At 41.4% G+C, this 24,537-nt stretch overlaps 3 protein-coding genes across 9 annotated transcripts in view; 1 reads left to right on the top strand and 2 right to left on the bottom strand.

Moving 5' to 3' along the window:
- Positions 1-358: 358 nt before the first annotated feature.
- Positions 359-10,952, bottom strand: casp3a (caspase 3, apoptosis-related cysteine peptidase a). Of its 2 annotated transcripts, XM_063218613.1 has the most exons (7): positions 10,775-10,952; positions 9,852-9,953; positions 9,327-9,469; positions 5,815-5,943; positions 4,377-4,552; positions 3,770-3,884; positions 359-2,553 (listed from the first exon to the last, which is right to left on the bottom strand). In XM_063218613.1, the coding sequence occupies exons 2-7, from the start codon at positions 9,917-9,919 to the stop codon at positions 2,324-2,326; spliced, it is 861 nt and encodes a 286-aa protein (XP_063074683.1). In that variant the 5' UTR covers positions 9,920-9,953; positions 10,775-10,952; the 3' UTR covers positions 359-2,323. The 2 variants fall into 2 exon arrangements, with proteins under 2 accessions (XP_063074683.1, XP_063074682.1); XM_063218612.1 differs by lacking the exon at positions 10,775-10,952 and having other exon boundaries at positions 9,852-10,118.
- Positions 10,145-22,170, top strand: primpol (primase and polymerase (DNA-directed)). Of its 4 annotated transcripts, none has more exons than XM_063218610.1 (14): positions 10,145-10,553; positions 12,213-12,425; positions 13,579-13,673; positions 14,062-14,200; positions 14,649-14,796; positions 15,600-15,699; positions 16,346-16,500; positions 16,804-16,972; positions 17,860-17,951; positions 18,657-18,743; positions 19,350-19,458; positions 19,625-19,707; positions 20,121-20,167; positions 20,896-22,170. In XM_063218610.1, exons 2-14 carry the CDS (start codon positions 12,243-12,245, stop codon positions 21,160-21,162), a joined length of 1,674 nt encoding a protein of 557 aa, XP_063074680.1. In that variant the 5' UTR covers positions 10,145-10,553; positions 12,213-12,242; the 3' UTR covers positions 21,163-22,170. The 4 variants fall into 4 exon arrangements, with proteins under 4 accessions (XP_063074680.1, XP_063074678.1, XP_063074681.1 ...); XM_063218608.1 differs by lacking the exon at positions 10,145-10,553 and adding an exon at positions 10,947-10,991; XM_063218611.1 differs by lacking the exon at positions 10,145-10,553 and adding an exon at positions 11,012-11,138.
- Positions 22,171-23,429: 1,259 nt separating this feature from the next.
- The window catches only part of acsl1a (acyl-CoA synthetase long chain family member 1a), a 44,620-nt gene continuing 43,512 nt past the window's right edge, over positions 23,430-24,537 (bottom strand). For all 3 annotated transcript variants that reach the window (XM_063218607.1, XM_063218606.1, XM_063218605.1), the window contains exons 20-21: positions 24,436-24,507; positions 23,430-23,839 (exon numbers count right to left, since the gene is read on the bottom strand). In XM_063218607.1, the coding sequence (XP_063074677.1) occupies positions 23,699-23,839; positions 24,436-24,507 (213 nt within the window). In that variant the 3' untranslated portion in view covers positions 23,430-23,698. The remainder of the gene's footprint in view (positions 23,840-24,435; positions 24,508-24,537) is intronic.

The raw sequence follows: 24,537 nt of genomic DNA, 5'->3' as shown, positions 1-24,537 counted from the left end.
AGAGAGAGAGAGAGAGAGAGAGAGAGAGAGAGAGAGAGAGAGAGAGAGAGAGAGAGAGATGACTGCTTAAACATATCACAAGAGGGAGTTTGAGTTGTTGTGGTGGTCACACCTGTCTAGAGATGGTCAACGTGTGTGTGTGTGTGTGTGTGTGTGTGTGTGTGTGTGTGTGTGTGTGTGTGTGTGTGTGTGTGGTATTGATGAACAGTTAAAGCAATGGGGGATATTGGTGGCGATTTATCCCTTTATGATGGATTCAGCTTTGGTGTCTTTCCCCTGCTTTACTAACAAGTTTTAAGGCCTATTTGATAGCCACCAACATTTTGACAATTTGGTGTACAACAATTAGAGACACAAATCTACTTCTACCAGTAAGCTTTAATTGACATCACCACACTGGAAACAGATGTTTACATATCCCTTTCTCATGTACTGTAACAAACATTTTCATTCTGACAAGCTTCCATTTGTTGAGATAATCACTATTTACTATCGGTATGGCTACGCCATGGTGAGAAAAAACACACACAAAATTGGCCTAAAATAGCTCCCAATTACACAAAAAAGTCAGCCTGACTACCATCTAAGAATTTTACACTTGGGTTGTTTATAACAACAGCAACAAAAATGTTTGTCATATTCTAACCCAACATGGCAGCAAAAGTCTTCACAGAATTTCAGAATTGGCCCCCTGATTAAATGGGGCAAGACAGGGTTGACTATAGTCCTTTGTAATCAATTTCAGCATCCTTTTCACGGTCTGATTGTCTTCAAAACCTGCACATTTAGGAATGTTAATTATATAAGGCACAGACATTGAAACTTGCTGCAAATTGATTTTAAACATATCCTGTGCATGTATTAGACCCAACCACATCAGTTTACAAACATACAAAGCAGACTGATTGTATGATGTTTGTTGTAGAAAACCATTCTGTAACCACAAGAGCTCAGCAGACCTGAAACTGAACCACACGTGTGACCAAACTTTGGTTTTTACAGTTGCCTCCAGTACCTTTGCTCATATACCCCCTCCTGCAATGATGTGTTATGCTATACAGACATTACAAGTTAAAAGCCCAAACGTCTCTATCCCATGGCATAGAACCCCATACATTTCTCTAATAAATAGCCTGGTTATAATAGAGGGTAAAAAAAACAGATATTACAGAGTTTGAGCTCATAGTGCATTCATTTCAAGCGTGGAGAATGCCCTCATAAGACAACATGATGAATAGTGGATCAGAGGGTGGTATTTTACTCCCAATATACAATACAGATCCTTGTCTTGCAAAAAAAACCATACATATACAGTATACATACACAAGTGTGTGTGTGTGTGTAGGGCCGCTGACAGCTTTTGCTGGGCCCAGGACAAAGTCACCTGAAAGGGCCCCCTATCTATCCAATACATACAATGTAATGGAAACCCAAAATTGGACCCTCTCTCTACCTGGGCTCAGGACAAATTACCCCTTTGTCCCCCCTGTGTGTGTGTGTGTGTGTGTGTGTGTGTGTGTGTGTGTGTGTGTGTGTGTGTGTGTGTGTGTGTGTGTGTGTGTGTGTGTGTGTGTGTGTGTGTGTGTGTGGCTACCTTTAGCTTTGATTATGGCACACCTTTCCATTTCGTGTGGCATTCATTTTTCAGAGATATTGTTGTTGATGACAGCAGGGTTATATTAAGCCAATATTAAGCCACCATACCTGACTGGTGCCCACCACTTGACGCAATATTTGTTATATTTGTGTCAAGTGGTGCCCCCTCACTGGTTAAAAATGGCCGATGCCCCTGGGCACTGTGCTACTGGCCCTTATGGACAATCCAGCCCTGGATGGCAGAGTCTCTAAATACTATGCAACGCCTTAAACAACCATGACAAAAGATGTGGTTGTGGAAAAGAGGTCAGTCTCTTTGACAGGGATCACATCACTGGCATCGGCAGTCACTTAAATTTGGTCACTTTAAGTCACTTAAACATTTCACCTTAAAGAATGAAATCAGCTCACTATGAATATTGTGAGTTACCATGTTACTCCTCGAGATGTACCAGAGAAGGCTTTTCACTGTATTCAGACTCTGCCATCATCAATACACGATTTTTGGTGAAAGCAATGCCACAGCAAATGTGTGCCATGATCAAAGCTAAGGACGATCAAATACAAAATGCCACTCACTCACTTCCGTAATGAAAACAGTGCATGCTGTTTAAAATCACAGCATCATCTCTGAAATATTTCTATCATAACCCAAAAATAATAATAATAAAAAAACACCTAAAAATTGCAACACCACCTGAAGTAACTGGTTGAGACTCTTACACCTTTAAGACGTGAAGTACATCTCTTTGGTTAGCATAGACACGATGCAGGGGATCTGCTTTTTGGCATCAAAGCCAGGCATGTTGGACACAGACTCAAATTCCCGCGACACCTTGAAGTTCACACGCGTCATAATCTGCATCAGTTCCAGCTCCCTGCCGTACTTCGTGAACATGTCACAAAGAGATTGTATGAACCAGGATCCAGTGGTGGTGTTCCTCCAGGAGTAGTACCCTGCCAATGGAACGGCCATGAGAGAGAGGGATCAGAATCGCAAAAAAAGAAACTAGACAAGCAATTGTGCAAGTCTTGGCCTCAATTAGCCAAGGTTTTTGCAAGTCTTGCATAATTTTTTAAAACAGCATTTCTCAAACTTTTTCTGTGATTCCCCCCTTTCGAGGAAGGGTATCTAGGGCAGTGCTTCCCAACCTTTTTTGTCCTGCGTACCCCCTTAGCAACATTTTCATATGATGAGTACCCCCTCGCCCTCATTCAGGCTCTGTTCCTCTATCCCAATGTGACTACACTCAATATATTTGTCATTATTACATTTTTCCGCGTACCCCTTGAGGTGTGCTTGCGTACCCCTAGTGGTACACGTACCCCTGGTTGGGAAACACTGATCTAGGGTACCGTTTCCTGTGCCCGCACTGCAATACCTCCGTGCTCCACTAGGGCCCGCCACACTTTGAGAAACAGTGGTTTAACCCATAGCCCAAGGCACCGGAAAAAAGCTTTCCCTTTTTGGGAAAAGGTGCCCTCTGCCTATTAAAACCTAAATATCTCAGCCTCTGAAGAACAGAAAATAATCCAATAAGTTGCATTTAAAAACTAGGACCCTCATCTGGCATTAGAATGTGTTCATTCAGCTTCATCATACCCACATTTTTAATAAAATAGCTCAAATCTCAAGAGCCTGAATGCAGCGTATATGTTGCTCCAGGCACTAAAGGTCAAACAATGTATACACAGCATCAGGCTAAAATGGGTTAAATGAACATGGTAGATCTCATATTGAAAAACTCTTTCAGCAACCAAGCACCAGTTTTATTATCATGTCACGTCATGTTCATTCTGCTTTTCGATAGAGCAGCCATAGTATGTCTGAGTTGGTGAAGTGAGTGAAGTGAAAGCCCAACTGGGAAACTCCAACTCCCATTGTCATTGTGACACAGCACTCCACAGCACATAAGTGAACACAGCACACAATGAAATTACATTTATGCCTCAATAGCGCCCTCAATAGCGCCCCTAGGGAGCAGTGCGGCGGGACGGTACCATGCTCACGGTACCTCAGTCATGGAGGAGGATGAGGAAGACTTCTGGTTAATTACTCCCCCACCAACCTGGCAGCCTTTGAGCTACAAGTCTGACTCCCTAACCGCTTACCCATGACTGCCCTGAAGGCACCACCAATAATATGTGGGAGGTGTATGTGTACTGTATGTACCCGGTGCTGTGGAGAAGGCATACAGGAAGTCAGCCTCGACTGGTATTCTCTGGGGAGAGCTGTCAGGAGAGCTGTCCTCCTCAACGCCTCCATCCAGATCAGTTCCTCTGCATGCCTGCACAACAAAAACACAGCAGTTAATAGATTAAGAATCGGACTCAGTGTGCATTGCATTTTTTAATAATGGATAAGGAACAAAAAGTGAGCACACACACAAACATTAATTAGGTGAAATTGTTGGTCAACAATATCATGATATATGTTTTTAGCGCCCGAGCACCAAAGGTGCGTTCCCTCTAAGCTGGGCAACTGCGCAATCGCGCACTGCTCTCACGTTCTCCGCGCAGAGCAAATCCATGCAGCGCAGGTAAAACAAGGCGGCAAATTTGTGTGGAGACGCAGTTGATTGTTGGCTGAAATTTCCACTCATTGTAGCTTTATAACATCCAATCGAAATAAAACATGCCCAGGCACCGAAAAAATTAGAGGGAACATTGCGTAGGACCCTATTGTTTTTCGATTGTTTCTTATTTAGTATGCTTGCAGAAATTATCGTTTAATAGACAATGGAACATATGGTGTTATGGTACTGGGATACTGCTGTTACCTGAATGAAGAAGAGCTTGGGTTTTCCCACCAGAGAAGTGCACCTGTCCCCCCTGAAGAGGCTGGTGAGAGTCTTCAACTCTATGGAGCGATCCGTACCGAAAAACACACCCTCGTCCCCATGGCTCAGCAGTACACACACCAATGAGGCACAGCGACTGTGGTCGTCCCTGGCAACTGTCAATATAAATTGATGTAATGATGGAAATATGGGATAGGGCCTATATTATATACTTCCAATAGGTGGCGCCCGGAGACCATAGAATGCATGCAGGTGTATTATATCCACTGCAGTCTGTTAAGTACCTCAGAAGCAGTGGTGTAGTCTACGTAGAACGCAGGTATACGGAGTATACCCACTTCTAAATTTAAGGGGCTTCAGTATACCCACTTAAAATTGATTGATCCATTATTTAGAATAGCATAAATATATACAGTATACCCACTTCCAAAAATGCTTGAATATACAGTATACCCACTTCAAAAAAGTAGACTACACCGCTGCTCAGAAGAAGNCTGCATGTTCCGTTGGNAAGCTGTATTGCAATTCTCTCCGAGTCCATTTATGTATGTTTCATTACTTGCTCTTTATATAAAAGTACAAAACAAGGCATCTGTGTTTTCGTGGTTTATTTATTACAAGTTACCACATAAATTATTTTTTTTGGGTCATTTATTTTTTCACCATCATAACATCCAGGGTGCGGATCTGTCGGAAAACTAGAAGGGGGGATATGTTTCAGATTTTAAGCAATCAATGGAAGTACATCAGTGTGATTAAAATCATGTATAAAAAGTTGAGATCAGACCATCTCCCACCCTCCACGGAGACGGATTCCTCTTGGGTTTTGCCAGACTGTTTGACGGAGTCAACAGTGGCTTTCGCCCAGGCTAATCCCCCCCATCCCACCCCTACAAATCGCACCCTGATAACACCATGCCTAAGAACATGTTAACCACTGAATCAACAAATTTCAAAACCTCAAGTTTAACGTTTGAATAGCCAGACACGCCTACTCTTTTTCAGCAGGAGTTACTTAATTTCTTGGAACTCAACAAACTGGTTTTCGCTAAAGGTTTTCACAGACATGTCATTATGTACAGAGCCTGAGATCATGACATGCTCTACAGTAAGGATGCAATGAATGTGTACAGCCAATGGGACATATGTATTACGTTCATGATGTCTAACTGTTTATCTCAACACTTTAGATTTTCTTCTACTTAAGACATGAACAGGTCTTAAGTAAAAGAAAATTTAAAGTGTTGAGCCAATGGGACATTCTATGAAAAAAATCTGTTTTCAGAAGGGGAAGCCATCTTATACTTGAACTGTTTGAATGGCTGTCAATAAAGTCTGTAAAGAATATATGTATTTTATTGAAAATGTCAGGCAATATAAATATATATTAAAAAAATAGAAGAGAAAATCACGTTACCTGCTGTTAATATCTGTAAAATTTGATCCACACTCTGGTCATTAAACACCTTGACTTTATAGCCAAGCTTGCCAAACACCTTCATGACATTCCCAGCATCCACATCAGTGCCATTCCGCACATTCATACCTTTAGGGGAAAAACATAAACAAGAACTTCACAACACATTCATACCTTTAGGGGAAAAACATCAACAAGAACTTCACTCAAACACAAAGGGACGTGCTCACTTGTCAGTACACACGTGCAATCACTTGCCATTTTCACTGTACTCAACTTCCCTTGGCCTTGTGTGCTTGTTACTACCAGAGAGAGTAGAGAGAGAGAGGTTCCATTGGCCCATTGTTTCCTGGTTCTATTATGGCCCCCCTTAGGCAGACCTAGGCAGACCTAAGGACTGTTCTATTCATTGTAGGAGCATTATGACACGCCCCTTTAGGCAGACCGGAACCTGGTGCCCTAGGTGCCCATAGAAACCTATTATGTTGGCATATCTCTATAGAATATCTCTGTTACTACAGTGTTGAACCAGGGGTATTGGTATTGTGTTAGAAAAAGTAATCGTTGGGATATTCATTTAATATCCGTTTCTACAAAAAAAATAAATGGTCTACTTAAGTGGAATATTGTGAAATTCCCATTTAATACAGTATGCAAGTATAAATCTATCAACCAAGCCTAAGTCATTTTCTTGCTTTTGTATACAGTGTGCGTTATTGTTGATTTCAAAGAACACTATGTAAAATGTTCAGGCTAATTATTCACCATTGCAAGCCAAGGGATGCTGATATGAGACAATATTAGGCAAATGTACACCCTCTTGGCCATTTCCACTGTCTTTGAATGGAAAACCACAATTTGTTGTATCAACCATAATCACAAAAAGTCTCCAACACTGCATGATTATATTATTACACATACGTATTACGTTACTTGTTTAGGAAGATGGAATGAAACAAAGACGGTATTCGTAAGAAATATGCTTGGCTTGGTTTTGGTATCTGCATGGTTCTCCAGTCAACAGGTGCACTTGCACACACTTGCAGCAAGGGGGCATACAATGGTATGAAGCAACAGCGGATGTCTACTATGTTTTTGTGGTCGGAGATGGTTGGCTGGATTTTGTTGATGTTTGTTAAGAAGACTGTGTAGCTTTTAGCATGACATGTGTGGTCTTTGGGAACTGAGAAGGCTGTGAAAGCTAAGCTGTGAAGCTAAGCTGTTAATTTGTAAAGTGAAAGGTCAGTCAGCTACTGACAAAAATCTCCTTTTCATACCTGAATAAGTCATTAACGTTACACAGCTGAGCTGCTACAAAAGAAAACACCAAGTTTGATTGCTAAACCCTGTAGTAATAAATGCAGTTGCTCATCATTTTCTGTCTTTTCTATGACATTTATAGAAACACATCAGGGACATATTATGGGTCAGTGATGTTTCAGCAGACAGCCAGTGCCACTTCTGTATGGATTTTTTGTTTGTTTGTTTTGAGTGGACTATCAAAGAAGCACATTCATTGCAGCATAATAACCACCAAGTAACTTATCAATTAATTTATGGGCATTAAATGCCTTTACTCCACCTGACGCCTGAGCCTTTCACCCATATACAAACTGTAACCTATGAAGCAAGGCCCGCAATAATGTCATCACAGTCATCGGTTAATCCACAAGAATGCACTGCACATCTCAAACTATTGGATAATTTAGCTACAAGCTTTGTCCTGTTATCATTGTTGCTGTGTCCTCAGCATGTCTCGGACTATGTGCCACACTGCCCCGAGCTCCTCATGTTGTCTTGATCTCTTCTTTTGATAAACATTGCTAGTTATTGATGATGGTATGATTGAAGTCTCCTCTAATAATAAATCCAGGTGTAAACAGTAAGGGTGTTAATAATAATCTATTTGAATTGATGCATTGATCCTAAAGCCCACAATTCAATTAATCGATTCCTCCACAAGAGAATTGTTACTAATTGAATTAATCGTTACTAATCAATTATTTCATTTTTGTAATTATTGCACTCTTTTTGTGAATGATTTTATTCTGCTCATGCAGTAATAATAATACTGACCATGATTAAGATGCCCCTCAAATTAAAGGAATGCAGATATTTCAACTTTTGTTGATTTATTTAACATTTCACACATAAGCCAAGTCTGTAAATTAAAAAATACATTTTCAAAAAATAAAAGAGTTACCCCAATTAAGGGCAGTCAAGGTCTAATTCAAACTTTTATTCAACGCGTCATACATAGGCTACAGGCCTTGGTAGTTACAGTCCCTGAAGCAATGTGGGGTTAAGTGTCTTTCTCAAGAACAGGCATGGGCTGAGGTCTACAGTAGGCGTAGTGGGATTTCAACTTGCAACATTGAGCTTAAAAGACCAACATCCTTGTTGGTTGTAATATCAGGACCATGGAGGTAGTATAAGAACTGGAGAGTGAATAAGTCCCGCCTCCAGTCATTTCAATGGGAAATGCTAGGCTAGTGAATTCAGCCAAAACTGAACTATTTTTTTCAGCTTCCAAAATGGAGTTATTTCCGCCAACAGTTTACTCAGCCAATTACGTGAGACATTACTGACTGACCTACGGTTGACCAGACAGCTATATGGAAGACGGGCATTGGATGCATTAAGGTGCCCAACCATAGACCTATAAACCAATCATAAGTGGAGTGGGAAATGAGAATTTGTGGAAATGACGAACGAGGACGTGCCTTGCTAATCTGCGAAGCTAACCAGCCAAATGCTGCCAGAGTCCTCCTGTAGGCCTACAGGTGGTGATAAAGGGGTGTGGTGTAGCTATAGTTTACTGAAGTACTTCTGCCTGGCAGACTCTGGGTCTTTCTCAAAGCCTAGGCCAGTGTCCTTCCAAGTGTATCAGCCTAATTAGTCACGCCCAGTGATTGGATACCCTTTATTAGTCACACCCAGTGATTGGATATTCTGTAGAGTTCACCAAAAAGTATCGAATCACTGGGCGTGACTAATTAGGCTGATACACTTGGAAGGACACTGGCCTAGGTTTTGAGAAAGACCCACTGTCGCAATGTTCGGCCATCTTCACAATCTGGGCTCCAATTCATGTTCCTTCACAATCTCAGAAAACCACTGATTTGAATCGAATCGCGAAGCGTTCTTAAGTATCGAAAATAATGAAATCGTTGGCCTATAAAAATATCGACATTGAATCGAAATGAAGGGTGTGATTTACATCCCTAGTAAACAGCAGAGGCAATGATGTAACAGGCCACCGCTGCACCCTTGGGGCAGGGGGTGGTAGTAATGATGGCAGACAAAAGTATTCCCTTGGTAGAGATAACAAGGCAGTATCATCCCCACAGTCAGCGCTACAATGCCTGGGGTGAAGAGACTTCCCTGACTTAACCTGCTCAGGATTGCACAACCGCTCATTCACATACTGAATCCAAAACCTTTGGTTACATGACATGCAAATTTGTTTTCAGATGCACCCATGTGTGACTGAGAGCAAAAATGTAGCCTACCTGTGCTGCGATCGAAGTTCTTGTTGTTGATAATGATACAGTGGCCCATACTGGGAAAGCTCAGGCTGTAGCGGAAGGAGTGGGATGTGGCCTTGGCGTCCACCTGCATGGACTCTGAAGAGGCAGCCGAAGCCTGACCACACCTGGGAAGAGTATCATTTATTTACCGTATGGGCAGGTACATTGTAGATTGTGACAACAGCATACATAGCTATCTGCAGCTAGACATGGTTTTGAATAATTAAATGCAGGCTACATCATATGACATGACAAACAGAATACACAATTCACAATTTTCCCCATTCATCTGGGTGTCACTGCCACGAGGAATAGGCTACAACCTAGTTTGTTTGGGTTTATTTTCAAGTTATACATATGGTATTCATACTCGTTTCATCCCTGGTTACATTTTAATCCATAATGCGTCTCTCTCATAATAGACGACCTATTTGTAAACCATGAAATTGAAGACAACCATAGTGCATCGGATGACAAAAACAGGAACAGTAGCCAAGATCATCTTACCCTGGTTCATCCTCTCGCCTTGCGTCAACGAAATCACCACTTGCTCCGTTTGTGTCTGTCCCAGACATAATCTTTGAATAAAACGTACCCCTGTTAAGCAATCTGGAACAACAATGACAAGAAATTTCGAGTTTAGAACATCAACTAAAGCGCTAAAAGCAATCGGCAAGCTTGCTGGTCCAGCTTAGGGACAGCACATGTGTGTTTCTTTGTTGCTGCTCGTTGTTCTTGACCAATGGGAGCAATGGTTGAGATAAACAACTTCATGACGTCATACATAATCAGGACAATCAGGACAGACAACGGGCACTTCTCAGTGTGAAGTGTTCTAGCCTGCTTGGCAGAGTAACGCACATTTTTCTCAGGGGTATATCCAATTATTCATTACACTTAGAGCTCTACAGGTTATCATTAGATAATCTTTGGTGAAATCCACGAAAAACAGGCATTACTCGTTGTAGCAAGGCTAGAACCCTTCACTTTTATCTGAGAAATGCTATGTAAGCAAGGGGAGGGAACCAACCCAACCTAGAACATAGTTGAGTATCAGCAGAATCATCCTCGCTTTATCAGCTAGTATTTTCTTACTTATGTCCTTATTCCGCAAAAAATGAGGGATGAGGCAGTGAGGACGCAACATTATTCCTACAGGATGCTTTTAAAAAGTGGGCGCGATGCCTGCCAAATCTGTGAACTGGCACTGTGAGTTTTTACTTTCTTTGCCAAGATAAGTGTAGGTCTGTAGGCTAAATGCAAAATATGCCACAGCACATAAGTGAACACTAACCCGAGAGGACTTGCAGACATTTATTTGATTAACGCCCGCATTGTATCAACAAAGTGCAATTGCAAACTAAGCGTGTCCGTAATTCAGGTCAATACGGTTGATGTGAAACATTTTCAAAGTATAAGGGTTGACAAACCTGACAGGTCGGTGGTCAACCTTTATTAGTAAGCGCGTGTCGTGAGATGTGGACGAACTTTAGCAAACGCAAACCACAGCTGCAGCAGTTGTCCCCTTCAGGAAGAAGCACGCAGCGGTCTTTACATTTCCCAGAATGCCGTGTTATTTGTATACTTGGCGGGCACTGAGCTGAGCTGGGGACCCGGTAGCGACTCATACGCACATTTTTTTGCCTGGTATGATATTTTTCACAAGTCTTAACGAGCGCAGAATTGGCATCATCAGTAATTGCTATGCTTTTGCGTATAATTTCAGCACCATTGGAACACCCGTTTGTAGATTAATCTCATGTTCTGCCAAGCCAATGAACTAGAATTGACCAAGTGAGTCGTGTCCTGTGTGGGCTGTAAGTAGACTGACTAGTGACTTTATCAGAACTGTAACTGGAAATGAGTGAATGTAAATGTGGTATTTTCTTACTTTACTGCCAGGAAATCGCACATTAGGTCTACATGGAATAGAGTTACCCCGATAAAGGGCTGTCATTTATTTTATTACACTAGGTCTGACACTTATCCAAAGCAACACACAGTAGGCCTATGTATGGTTACAGTCCCTGGAGCAATGTGGGGTTAATGTGGGGTCTTGCTCAAGAACAGTCATGGGGTGAGGTGTAGCTCTACAGTAGGCTACACAGAGTGGGATTTGAACCGGCAACATTGAACTTAAAAGACTAACAACCTCTGTTGCTTGTAATAGGCCTATATCAGGACACGGCACACCAGCTAGAGTCCTCATGTATGCCTACTGGCGATGGTAAAGTCAGTGGTACGTAGCCTACTTGCCCCTGGCAAGGCCAGACTCTCAATGTTTGGCCAACTGCACAAGCTGGGCTCCAATATACTGTATGTCAACCTTCACAGAAAACACACAGAACAACCTCTTGTAGTCTACAGATGTTGTGGCGAGAGAAACTTTGGAAACTTCTGTTTTAGGCCCTGATGGTAGCTCTATTATGGAATAGTGTCAAGTGTGTACTCTTGTTTGCCCTGGATCAGAATGCTAGGGAGGGAGACACAAACAGATGGATCATTGCAACTACACATGCTTTTACTGAGAGATGATAGACATTTAGATAAAGTAAAGTCTGCCTATCAAGGCCAACACACTTTTGCCATGGAACCAGTGCCATGAAGTCTCAGGGCCCACTTGTAGTTCACATCTGCAACATGGTTGTGTGGACATTACAAGTCACTGGAGTTACAGCATGAATGTAGTGTCATTCTGGTAAATGCATTCGGGTAGATAGGCCTATCAATTTGTGTTGCCTGCTTCAGGTTAGGATATAGGTTACATATAAACTGTGCAGTTTGCCCTTTGTGATTTAAAAAAAAAATGCCAGGAACCAAACAAGCCTTATAGTCTCATTCTGTACCGATTGTGTCTCAATGTTGTAGACAAGAACTTACCACCTGCATTGTGAAAAGATGAGAAAGAGGGACTGGAGAGAACGAGTGAAACAAGTGGAGAATCTGGCTCAGTCCTATCAAAAGACTCCCCTCTGCTCCAAATACCAGCCCCGACTGGCCCAGCCATCTCAGCCCTCCTCAACATGGCGTCTATTTCCCAAACAGAGCCTTGCCCTGGCTTTTGCTCAGACCTGCAAAGAGGTTAGTAGTGCATGTGTAATGGAGGCCAACTAGCAAAGTGTTGCGTGGAACGTTGGTAAACCTCCCTCCCAAAGCCTCATAGTAACGGTAGCTCTGGGTTATAGGACTGGCCCTTTAGTCCAGCTGTATCGTGCTGTGATTCCCATTGACGTGGTGGCGAGTTCGAGACTCCGAGGGGGGATGGACTGTGCGGTAATATCTCAGGTTACATATGTAGCTAAAATACAAGCATTTAGACAGTGTTCCCTCTCAATGCCCTCAGGTATTTTAATACTCTTGATACATGCAGTTTAAGCTTGCTAAAAAATGGTAAACCTGGCTCTTGGCAGACCTGTGTAGCTCTGTACAGCTCCGTGAGCTCTACTCACAGATCTGGGTGAGCTATGTGTTGCATTTGTTTTCAGAAAATGTGGCTTTATCTACCAGTTCCCCGTGCTTGCCATCAACAGATTCCTTTAAAACCACGATCTGTTCATCTTTTAACCACGCCGTACCTCCAGTGGCACGCTGTAATAGTCATTGAAAAGTTAACTGCCGTAGTATTACAATACTATGACATAAAACAGGGTCTTTAGTACTGCACTGCGACTTGGTCATCACCATTCTGGTAACAGCAAATTGACAATGGCATGTCTTAACGGGTTAAAGAATTTATATGTGGTAGAGTCTACAAGACCATTGACGTGTGACTCCTTGATATGAGCCGACATTGTTGAAACAACAATCACTTCGTCCCATTCTAGGATTAAAAGCTTCCCAAATAGCGCTGTTAACCTGTGTGTGGAGGGAGCTGTGCGGAAATACAGTATCTGTGTTTTAGCCAGGCTAAAAAATGGTAGTAGTAAAGTTCAAACATGTTCATTATCAGGAACATCAACTGGGCTTTTCATTCATTCATTCATTCATTCATTCATTCATTCATTCATTCATTCATTCATTCATTCATTCATTCATTCATTCATTCATTCATTCATTCATTCATTTATTCATTCATTTCTTTGCATGCCTTTTGCCATTACCATTGTTGTTCAAGTACTTAATAGAAGTACTCCATAGATATTTTATCCTCCCACATAATCACTGTATGAAGCCATATATTTTACAAGTTTGGTATATCTGTTGCTCTGATATTCCGTTGTTTTTGTATGTGAAGGACGTTCATGTGTTTGCTCTGGAGAGAGAAGGTGGTGGTCAAGGCCAGAGGATCTTCCTGGTGACAAGCTACACTGAGCTGTGGCACTACTATAGGTAAATATCACAGTGGCACTACTATAGGTAAAGATTACAGAAAATGAAAGCCGTGATTGAATTATCACATATCTTTGTAGGTTCTCAGATGCATTGATGAAATGTTTTGAAATCTAACTGATTTTGTTTTGGAGAAATTGCCATTTTATTTAACATGAACATAAACATGAATATCCGCACACTCCTCCCGTGTTGCTTTTTTATTTTTCTAAGAGCGAATAGCTTGAAAATGTTCTATTGAAAAATAAAAAAGCAACACAGGAGCAGTTTTCTGCACCTGTTGGTACTGCACCTGCATCTTGCTTGTGCGCACCACTACCTCACTTGACATTCTATTTGCCATGCCATCATGCCATGTAAATACTCTGCCCTCTTCCCTTTGCGACAGGACGTACAAAGACTCCCTGATGCACTGCTATGAGGTGATTCCAGAGGGGGCTGTGTGTAAGCTTTACTTTGACCTGGAGTTCCAGAGGATTTTCAATCCCAGCATGGATGGGGAAAGTATGGTGGCTTTTCTTATTCAGGTAAATCCACCAGGTTATCTAGGAGTAGCAACTAAGTAAGACTATATGGCATTCAATCGACTGCATACATTTTATACAGTGTCAAAGTGACGTTTCTTCAGTGTTGACACTAGCCTCGCGAGCCAAACGCCGCCAGGGGCGTCTATATTTCTAGGCTATGTTGTCACATGAAAAGATATAAATAATAAATATCTGCAGAAATGTGAAGGATGAACTCACTTTCATGAAGCTTCTCCAGCTTGTTTTGTGTATTGTGTAGAATCTTATCCCTATCAACATTGAAAGAGAGTAAACAAAAGGCACCACCATAGCTGATGTTCTGCATAATATTGACTTTGTTAATACCAGTGTCTGTACTACTGTCAAGTCAAGGCGGTTTTATTGTCAATTTCTTTACATGTGCTGGTCATACAAAGAATTGAAATTACTGTCCCCATTTTGTTAACAGTATGTGTGTAAGAAGCTGGATGAAGTATACAGCTTGAAGTGCTCCAGCAAGGATGTACTGAATTTGGACTCCAGTACAGAGGAGAAGTTCAGCCGCCACTTGATTTTCGTGCTGCCTAATGCAGCATTCAAGGACAACAGCCATGTTGGTAGGGGCATTCTAATGGACTTTCGTTGGCCAGGATTTATCAAGGTGGTAAAGTGTCTTATTTTTCATGTAAGCCGTTGCTTTAAGACAAGTTAAAAGAGGGAGCATGTCGCTAAGCTAGTGAAAGTCAATGCATCCGTGTATCATGCTACATGCTACAGTGATCCATTGACTTTCACTAGCTTAGCTACATACTCCCTCTTTTAACTTGTCTTAAAGCAAGACAACGTTTAACATGAAAAATAAAACACTTTACCACCTTTATAAACCTCAGCCAACGATTTTAACTGTATTAAGCCCCAAAATAGTGGCATACCCCTTTAAGGCAAAATGTATAGATTTAGACTTTTCCTCAAAGTTATGTAAAAAGAAGAATTTCAGAGACGTAAATGAGGAGGAAACATTTTTTTATTCTTCTCAGGGGTGTTCTCGGTAACACTTTATTTTAGTGTTACATCTATTAGCACTAATACATATTATGTTAATGTTTGCATAAGTAACTTGTAAGGCATGTACTCAGCAAAAGCTAAGGCTTACTAGGTCCTTAATAAGGTTAAATTGGTAATAAATCCCCTATTGTGCATGAACAAGACATTTGCAAATACATGCCAAACAAATGTTTGATTTTGTTTAGCGCACACCTTACAAGTTACTTTTAGAGGCACATTGTATGTATTAGTGCTAATAGACGTAACACTAAAATACAGTGGTACCGTGTTCTCATTATGTAAGAGCCTTCACCACCTCACATTCAGTAACCGTGCAATGTCCTTATCTATGAACTTTCATTGTGTTCAACCACAGGTCATTTTATCCATGCTATCCTAAGACCTGTGCTGAACATGGCTAATAATAGCAGCCATCATGGAGAGAACTTCGCTGCTTCTACCACTGATGAACAAAGGTTGTCTCATGTTTCTATTTTCTATATATATGAGCAGTTTATAGTAGAGACCCAGACATAGTAAGTATTTGGCATGCACACCTCACAGATCGCCACTGTGCAGTGTCTTGTTTCATAGAACTCATTGATAAATCTGTGATTTGTGGCTTGAAGTGTGTGCTTGCTCTCTTGTAAATACCAGGAGGAAACCATCTGCTGTACTCTTCCTCTTCCTCTTGCCTTTCCTTTCCTGTTTTTTGTTGTTGTCTTAGCCGGCATTGTTGTCAGGTCCTCCATGTTATCTTGCACCTGCTGTAATTATTCGACTGGTTAACTGCATTTGCAATTCCATGACACCTGGAGCTTATACTACAAAGCTGGTTCAGGAGTAAACCAGGTTAAGTTAAGAGGAAAGTCATCTAATATAAGAGCATGGAGTCCTCATTTTCTTGAGAATACACATGACTCCAGGCTCTTCTAATAGGTGATTTACCTCTTAACTTAACCTCGTTCTCTCCTGAAGCAGCTTTGTAGTATAGGCCCCTGGCTGCACATAGACTATAAATATTTAAGTGAGCTTATTTGAGCCAGTGTATGGTTTATTTAAGTGAGCTGATTTGAGCCAGTGTATAGTTTCAGAGATTGACACATGATATGTTTACTTCAGTATAGACCCACTTGCTTCCATGGAGCATATTCCCTGCGGGGAAAGTGGCATGCTGGGAAATCCACAGCCCAAAAGACGAAAACCCAAAGAGGATGATCTCAGCTTGCTGCTGGTGAAAAACAAAGAAGGCCAGAGTCAGCTGTTTGTTGACCTTGGTTTGTAATTTTACTTCACTAATTTGTATGTTTACTGTACTATACAATAAACAAGTATTCTATTGTATTGTATAAGTATTTAATCAGATCTGTTTAATCGTTACAGAATGCAACAGCCACTGTGCTCCGAGATTAGCTGATATTTTAGACATTGACTAGAATAGCAGTGAGATCAATGTATTCATATGGACAGCTTTCATAATCATTACTTAGACTGGCATCATCATCACATACCACAGATTTAAACACACACACACAAACTGATTTCTTTTTCACCAGTTGTATTTTCACATTTAATGATAGGGGTCTACACCAAGAACAGGAACTTCCGACTTTACAAGTCATCAAAGCTGGGGAAGAATGCTGCCTTCGTGGTTGCCAAGGACAACCAGTTTTCCCCGAGACCTGACAATGACAACCATGTCAGTGTGGAGGAGAATATCTTTTTGGCATCTTTAATCAGCAACGTGAGGTACTTGACCTGGCCATGTCATATACTGCCTGCCTGTCCATCTCAATTCGTCTGTCAGGGCTGTTAAATTGACTGGAGAGACAACACCGGAGCTGCACAGATGCAATTCTTTTTGTTCTTTATTATAATGCACCAGATGATAAAACAGAAGCGCGAGGAATTACCCCCTGACTGTTACATTGAATAAGTCCCGTTTGGCTTAGCCAACCTACATAACACCCATGCCACTTACAGTAATAACTCCAGCTATCCACACAGTCTTAGAGCCTTCTCTACTCATATCTCCCTCTCTCCCTCTCCCTCTCTCTCTCTCTCTCTCTCTCTCTCTCTCTCTCTCTCTCTCTCTCTCTCTCTCTCTCTCTCTCTCTCTCTCTCTCTCTCTCTCTCTCTCTCTCTCTCTCTCCCCCTCTCTCCCGACAGGATTCCCGTCTGGGTATGTCAGCTCTTAGCAAGTTACTGCAAGTCTGCAGTGTTTATTTGGCAGAGCATGTGACGGGATGACATTCATTCCACTTGGGTCCATTAAAGCCTGCACATGCTTATGGAAGACATGTGGAAGCACAGCAGTGGGCAATTGCAGACAACTAAACAGTTCATTACTGTCCACACTGATGTGTTTTGTTAGCCAGGCTCGCCCTCCAAGTGACGCAACACCTCAGACATTCCTTCTAGTCAGGCCAAGAACAATGGTAATATCGTTTCTGATCTCCAGAAAAATCGGGAACTGCACCCACTTTGCTGGAAACCAGTCAACCAGTCACAAACCTAGGGAGAGGGGTCAACCGTGCCATTTGGGAAACGTTAATTGTTATGCTCTTGGTCAGACCAAGTCTCAAAGAGATTTGAAAGTCCATGATAATCAGGCTAGTATTTTGTGTTCCCTGTAGCTACACAGGTCAGAGGATTCTGATGTGGGATTGCCCAGAGTCCAGACACGCCAAAGGGGCGGAAACAGAGGTCCCAGCGAGAGCATACACAGGTAGGGAGAATAGAGGAATGGGCATGAAGAAGGCATTGGGCATGAAGAATGGTTAAGTTGAGAAGTAAATCATCTAACATAAGAGCCCGGAGTCCTTATTCATCTTGAGAAAATAAGGACTCCTGGCTTAGTATTGTGGAAGAGATGTATGGCATGGAAATGTTCTCACACGTTTTGAAAAATGCGGGATGAAGTATTTGGAAGGAAATGGGAGAAATGGCTTTGGTATAAAGAAAAAGATGATACCACTGACCTAATGATAAATGGACAGACTTGATTGTTTGCATGTATAAAAGAATGGAGGTGGTGGACCCATAAGCTGTTCTTTTTATTTTTGGATGTAAATTATTAATAAAAATGAAAGGTTAAAAAAGAGTGGTTGGTGATTTACCTCTTAATCTAATCTAACCGGTTTACTTCTGAACCAGCTTTGTAGTATAGGCCCCATTAGGAGGGCTTATTCAAATTTAGAGGTTGTGAATTTGACACTCCTAAAACCGAAAGCAATTGCATTTGCAATAAGTAGTACTGCCACAGCACTATTCTCTTCAATTACCTATTTTATTCTCATCCCTAATGGAAATGTATCATCATTCTTGCATTAAAATATAGGTTTGTTTTGTCTCATTTCTTTGGAATGGTAGCACACCACACCACTAAATACTGCATATCTTGTAAGTGATCCTTTCTTGTGTGTTTAACCAGATTGTCTCGGCGGACACCAGTACTCCCCCTACAGGGAAGTAGACGACTTTGTGTTGACGCTTGTATGTAAAGATGACATCAGAGGAAGTAAGTACCCATAGGGAAATTGCCGTGCAGTATGTGTCTAGTAAGAAGCTGGGTTTCTTGTATGACCTGTGCATATGAAGAAACTGACAATAAAAGCTGACTTGACTTGACTTGACATGGTTTACACTGGGTACAGCAGTTTCACAGGGTTCATAATTAAACATTATTGCTGTCTATACGTTACTACTATCATTTCCCCTCCCTATTATCACTCTGCCGTTGTTTTTGACTTAACCCCTTAAGACACTACCAATCAGGTTATCAAGACACCACCCCATACATTAGATGTTACCAGAATGGCCACGACCAAGTCGTAGTGCATTACTAAAGGCCCTGTGTTATTATGTCATACTAGTGTAGTACTATGGTAGTTAACTTTTCAACGACTTTGACAGCATTTCACTGGTGGAACTGTGTGCCTTAAGGAGCTGCGGGTAACCCTTCCTCCCCACCTCCTGTTGGGATGTTGATGCCTCTGTGAAGAGTAGCCCACGCAGGAGACACAGAGGAATTTGTTGATCTGCATTCTATTTCCTCTTCCTGTTTTCTCTCTGATGACATAGTTTGGTTGTTTTTGTTTTGTGTTTGTTGTTTTTTTTTGGTCAGGTATCCGTCGGTGGAATTACTTTGTGTCGGAGCAGCTACTTGTCTATGACATTCTACATTATCGTTGGTGTCACAATGTTGGCCGCTTCCACAAAAGCAACAACATCATGTAAGATTGGCTTTTGGGCCAGTCCCACTCTTTAAGCATGTCACCGAGTTGTTTCTGACACTAACATGCCAATTTTGTAATGCGCTACCCTAATTGAGGTATAATTGAATATTGTCTTTGGATGGTAATTCAACCCTCCAAACCGTATTTTTTTCTACTTTTGTAGGATCCTTGTGGACCTGAGGGAGGAGGTGTGGTACCAGAAGTGCCACGACCCAGAGTGCAGGAGACTGAACTACAGATCATCTAGTAAGGCAGCAGTTCTCAAACTATGGGGGTCGGGAGGGGACCCCTAAGGGGCTCGCGGACAAAAGGGACTTGTATTCACTTGTATGGTTAATAGATGTATTTTGCTGTCAATTGGATTTCCAGCCATTTGTCTATTAATATAGCTAGATAAATAATATAGCTAGATTAATAGTTAATTAATAGTTAATTGTCTTCTAATATTGCTAAAATACATTGTTAGCCTAAGACTATGGTGGGTGAGGGGCGGTCACGAAAATAGTTTCAAGTCCAAAAGGGGGTCCCCGCTGAAAAGGTTTGGGATCCACTGTAGTAAGGACCTACCTCCAAGCAGTTGGTGTTATTATAGATGGAGAATTTGGATATTGGAACAAAATAATAACAGTAAAAGCCTTTCTTTTTTCTCTCTGTCTTAGATTTCCCCCTGCCAGATAATGTCTGCATTAGTCATCTGCTAAAAGAGGTAAGACCTGGGTTAAAAAATGACACATTACACAGCAAGCTAAAATTACGGCTGCTTTGGATTATAATAAATCTTAGTTCCTGTTGAAGTCCATGAACATCGCTACATACTGTAAGGCTGAAGTGTAAAAAAAAACATTACCAGAACATTACCATCAACTGAAGTAGCACCAATGAGATGCAGCAATTATTCAAACATACTGTATTTGATTAGCATCCACTCTGTGTCAGATTCGGTTGTCTCCAATCGTAACGTCTGCAATCACACCTATTCGATGACCATGGGTTTGAGCACTCCAGGCTCTTCTATTAGATGATTTACCTCTTAACTTAACCTGGTTTACTCCTGAACCAGCTTTGTAGTATAGGCCCCATGAGTCTACGTAACATTTGTTGTCTCATTCACTACAAGGATATTAGTGGGTGACTGACTACAGTTCTGCCAAACCTTCTCTCTCATAACAAATATGCACAAAAACAACAGCTGAAACCAGTTTTGTGTTGTGGAACGTGTTACTCAGGCCCTGCCGTGGCCTAACAGTAGGGCACTGGATTACTACCCCAGCGACCCGGATTCGATTCCGGCCCAGGTCATTTGCCGATCCTTCCCCGTCTCTCTCTCTCTCCCCACTCATTTCCTGTCTCTCCTACAATGTTCTGTCAAAAAATAAAGGCAAAAGCCCTTATAAGCCCTTATATATTAATTTTTAAAACACATGTGTTACTCAGGATGAGGAGGACCAGCTGTTTCTGATGGATGAGGCGGGAAACATTGAGCTCAGCCAGAGATCACACCTTGAGCCGTCATCATCATCACCACCAGAGGGAGGCAGACTAGGGAACCGTGCCCAGGAGTCTGGAGCCGAGGCCTGGGGAGACTACGCTGCAGATGACCAGTGCTGCCTAGCGGCGCTGGAGGAAGTGGAGAGAGAGGCGGAGGAGGTGTCTGATGAGCTGATGCTGCTGGCAGCAGACCAGTTTGACAAGACGGAATGAACATATGGATGGACCTACTACTGGATATCTTATTCTACAAGACTTTTTTGGACTTTTTTTTGGCCGAATGTGCTTGTAAATATGCTTCATTTGCATTGCTGTGAATGAAACAAACTAAGTGGTGTAACACGCTCAACTCAACCAAAATAAAAAAGCAACTCGGTGCTCATTCTTTAAAAATATACAAATTAAAGAGAAGAGGACAGCACTCCAAGTTTTGTATTTTATGACGGGCAATAAAATACAAAGCCTGGAGTGCTGTCCTCTTCTCTTCATGTTGCCGTGAATGAGCAATGGCAGGCTGCTGCTGTGGTCATTTCTACAAAAATGTGCACAGTGGTTTTTAATGGCAAGGGAGAACTACATCCATGCCAATATTTGCGTATTATACAACCAGAGTGATTTTATATTCATTCTTTAATTTATGTTTTGTAAATAATTGTGTAATCATTTTAAGTGTAAGGTTATCTGTATGTTGTAATAAAGTGACAAGAAGTTAAGCTGATGTCAAGTACACACAAAATAGTCTTTTATTTGGTATAACTTCAAATATGGAAATATATGCATCTTACATTTGTACAAAAATGCGAAACACCAAAAACATTAGGAGAAGCGATTCGTTCTTACAGGAGATAAACTGATGTTTCTGCCCCCGCTGTTGACCACTCCCCCTTCTGACTCCCTCTACTGTCTATCAGTGTTGCCAGATGTACAAAAATTATGGTACCATAATTTTGACTATTTTGTCCTCTATATGATCAAAAAAAACATGATGTACGATAATTTCAGAGTTGTCATTCAGTTAATTTAGATGCCTTGAAACAACAATTTGGGTCTTCTCTTGTACGATAATATCCTCCCAAAAAGCCCCCATAAACGATCATTTTGAGGTTTTGGTACGATAATTTAGCATTTTTCATCTGGCAACACTGTGCTATGCTTCTCACATTTTTCCAGTTGTCCCAAGTTTGTCACAGCTACATTTAAAGGCTTTATACTCAAAGCAAAGATCTTGCCTTTTGACTTGACTTGGTTCCTGATTTACCTCTGTATATTTAAAACAATTTTAACAAAAGACTAGTTGGCAGCATTGGTAGGCTATCTATCTTGCTTGTTGTATACGCAATGCTATAAAAAGCATCGCCATCCCTTTAATTTGGTGAGATGTTTTCCTGAGGTTTCATATTTACATTTTTAAAAATGTATTTATATATTGATTTGTTCATTTTGATTGGGACACCTCTCGATAGTGCACTAAAACCTCTTTCTGACTGACTCAGTCCTTCGTCATTATGATGATCTTTGAAGGTCACTTGGAGACTATGTCACAGGCACGTTAGAGCAGATACTCCTAAAATTGAGGCACCTGAAAATAATTATTACATTTACAGTGTATGATATGTCTGAGACATTTCTTAGGATAGGCCTATATTGTGGCTCTCATGGTGGTCAAGTTGAAGAATGTAGTGTTTCTATGGCCACAACACAAAAGTTTGACTTCTTTTGCACATGCCTAGTAAAGCAACGTATTTTCTACCAACACTAATGATTCCGGATTACTAAAATGAATCCCCTGAAATTTCCTTGGAGAGGGAGACACTGAGAACACACAAAAATGGGAAACTGACTGCTGTACTGATTTCCCGTTTTCCTGTCTTTTTAAACAATCATTTGAACCTCAGTACATAAACTGAAGGCACAGTGCAGACGTTTCAACAGGACGTCTACTCCATTCCTACTGTGGGCAAGATGCTGTGTGTTGTTCAGTTTGTGTCAAATCCTCACATCCAGATCTCTTCAACATACCATATGGCTGAAACAAGCAACATATAAATACATTATATATGTACACTACAAGTTAACAAATGAAATGTTACATGTTTCATGTAGGTTACAAACAGGTATTTGTCTCTGAAGCCCCTGGTGCATTGGCTGGGTCACAAATATTCTTGGCAGGAATGAGGGAGAGGTGGTGGGTTGGCCTCTTGAGTGTGAAGAGTTTGCCAAAGAGGGTAGATTAGAGACAGATACTTCAGGCTCTTTGACTTTTCCGAGATCCATGTGATGTCAGGTGAATGCGCCTTTAGGAGTTCCCTTGGCACCGTAGATGGCGGTAGCACACATCTTGTGCAAGCCACCACCAAAGACCACCAAACCAAACTTCCGCACACTCCTTTGCATTGGGTGATCGGAGTTTGAATCCTCTTTCTCTAATCTACCCTCTTTGAGTTTGCCATTGACTTTGGCCATGCGAGGAGCTTTGTCTCTGTTGACTAAGGCATGTGGCTGTTATCCATCACGATTAGCATTACAGTATTAATTAATGGAGTCGCTGGAGGTCAGTGGCAGCTGCTCGATCATTGGTGTCCACACGGTTGTCATATACGCAAAGCAGGAAGGAATCATATTACAACAGCTCCTGTCTTAGCGATGCTCTTCTTCATCTTGCCTGGCCTTGGTTGCATCCTTCTCTTTTCCAGCGTGTGGTTTTCCTTGGTGTGTTAATCATGGTGGCTGTGGTAGTGGTAGTGGTACATCACATTTTGATGCGGGCGTAGAGTTGGTCAATCTGCTCCCTGAAGTGGTTCTTCAGCTCTGTCCTCTTGGCCTTCAGTGTGGGGGTCAGTAGGCCGTTTTGGACAGAGAACATCTGTGGGTGCAGGGTAATGTCTCGCACCTGGACACACGGAAGGTAGAAATATCACCATTAGAGCTGTAGCGATACACTCAACTCACGATTCCGTTGGACACACCCCATGATTTCACATTTGCCAACATTATAAAATAAAATTACCTTATAGTTTATAGGTAGAAAAGGTTACAAGAGGCTACTAATCATTTAAAAAAGTTTAAATATAATAATGATGATTTTAAGCTTGGAAGCACTATCACTTCATATCATGTGATTTTTTTCTGGACTGATGGGTAACAAAACTTTGAAAGGGCATATCAACATACTGCCTCATTGTATCACGATACAGTATTGTGACTCTGTGTATTGTGATCCAATATCGTTACAGCCCTAATCACCAATGCATACATGTATCCAAACACAGAGTTTCAGACAGATTAAGAACTGGCTACGGCACTTCACATCCCAGAAGACCTCAACTTAGACAGCTCATGTTATCAATAGTATCATAAATACATTTCCTATTCAGTGAAGTAGAATATCAATCGTGACTCTTGATACGTAGATGCATTCTCTATATTGTGATGTGAATCTGTTCCTCCAATTAACAGGGCACAAAAACCTTTGGACATAAAAATTACCTGCTCGAAAGACTTAAGGCCACCCTCTCTGCCAAGCCGAATGATGTCTTCAAGAATGGCATTCTTAAGATCCTGAATAAATACATTTTAAATGTCAAAACT

This window comes from Engraulis encrasicolus, chromosome 16, assembly GCF_034702125.1.
Source record: "Engraulis encrasicolus isolate BLACKSEA-1 chromosome 16, IST_EnEncr_1.0, whole genome shotgun sequence".
Taxonomy (NCBI): Eukaryota; Metazoa; Chordata; class Actinopteri; order Clupeiformes; family Engraulidae; genus Engraulis; species Engraulis encrasicolus.
Note: the sequence above shows the minus strand (reverse complement) of the source record. Positions and strands in the feature narration are given on the sequence as shown.

Bases quoted from the DNA above. Each gene is read 5' to 3' on its own strand.
- casp3a (XM_063218613.1), bottom strand. From the start codon at position 9,919: ATGTCTGGGACAGACACAAACGGAGCAAGTGGTGATTTCGTTGACGCA. The intron at 5,944-9,326 runs GTAGGCTACATT...TTTCCCCTAAAG, and splicing joins GAACTTCGATCGCAGCACAG to GTATGAATGTGCGGAATGGC. The intron at 2,554-3,769 runs GTACATACAGTA...TTCCATTGGCAG, and splicing joins TGCCTTCTCCACAGCACCGG to GGTACTACTCCTGGAGGAAC.
- primpol (XM_063218610.1), top strand. From the start codon at position 12,243: ATGAGAAAGAGGGACTGGAGAGAACGAGTGAAACAAGTGGAGAATCTG. The intron at 12,426-13,578 runs GTTAGTAGTGCA...TTGTATGTGAAG, and splicing joins TTGCTCAGACCTGCAAAGAG to GACGTTCATGTGTTTGCTCT. The intron at 18,744-19,349 runs GTAAGTACCCAT...TTTTTTGGTCAG, and splicing joins TAAAGATGACATCAGAGGAA to GTATCCGTCGGTGGAATTAC.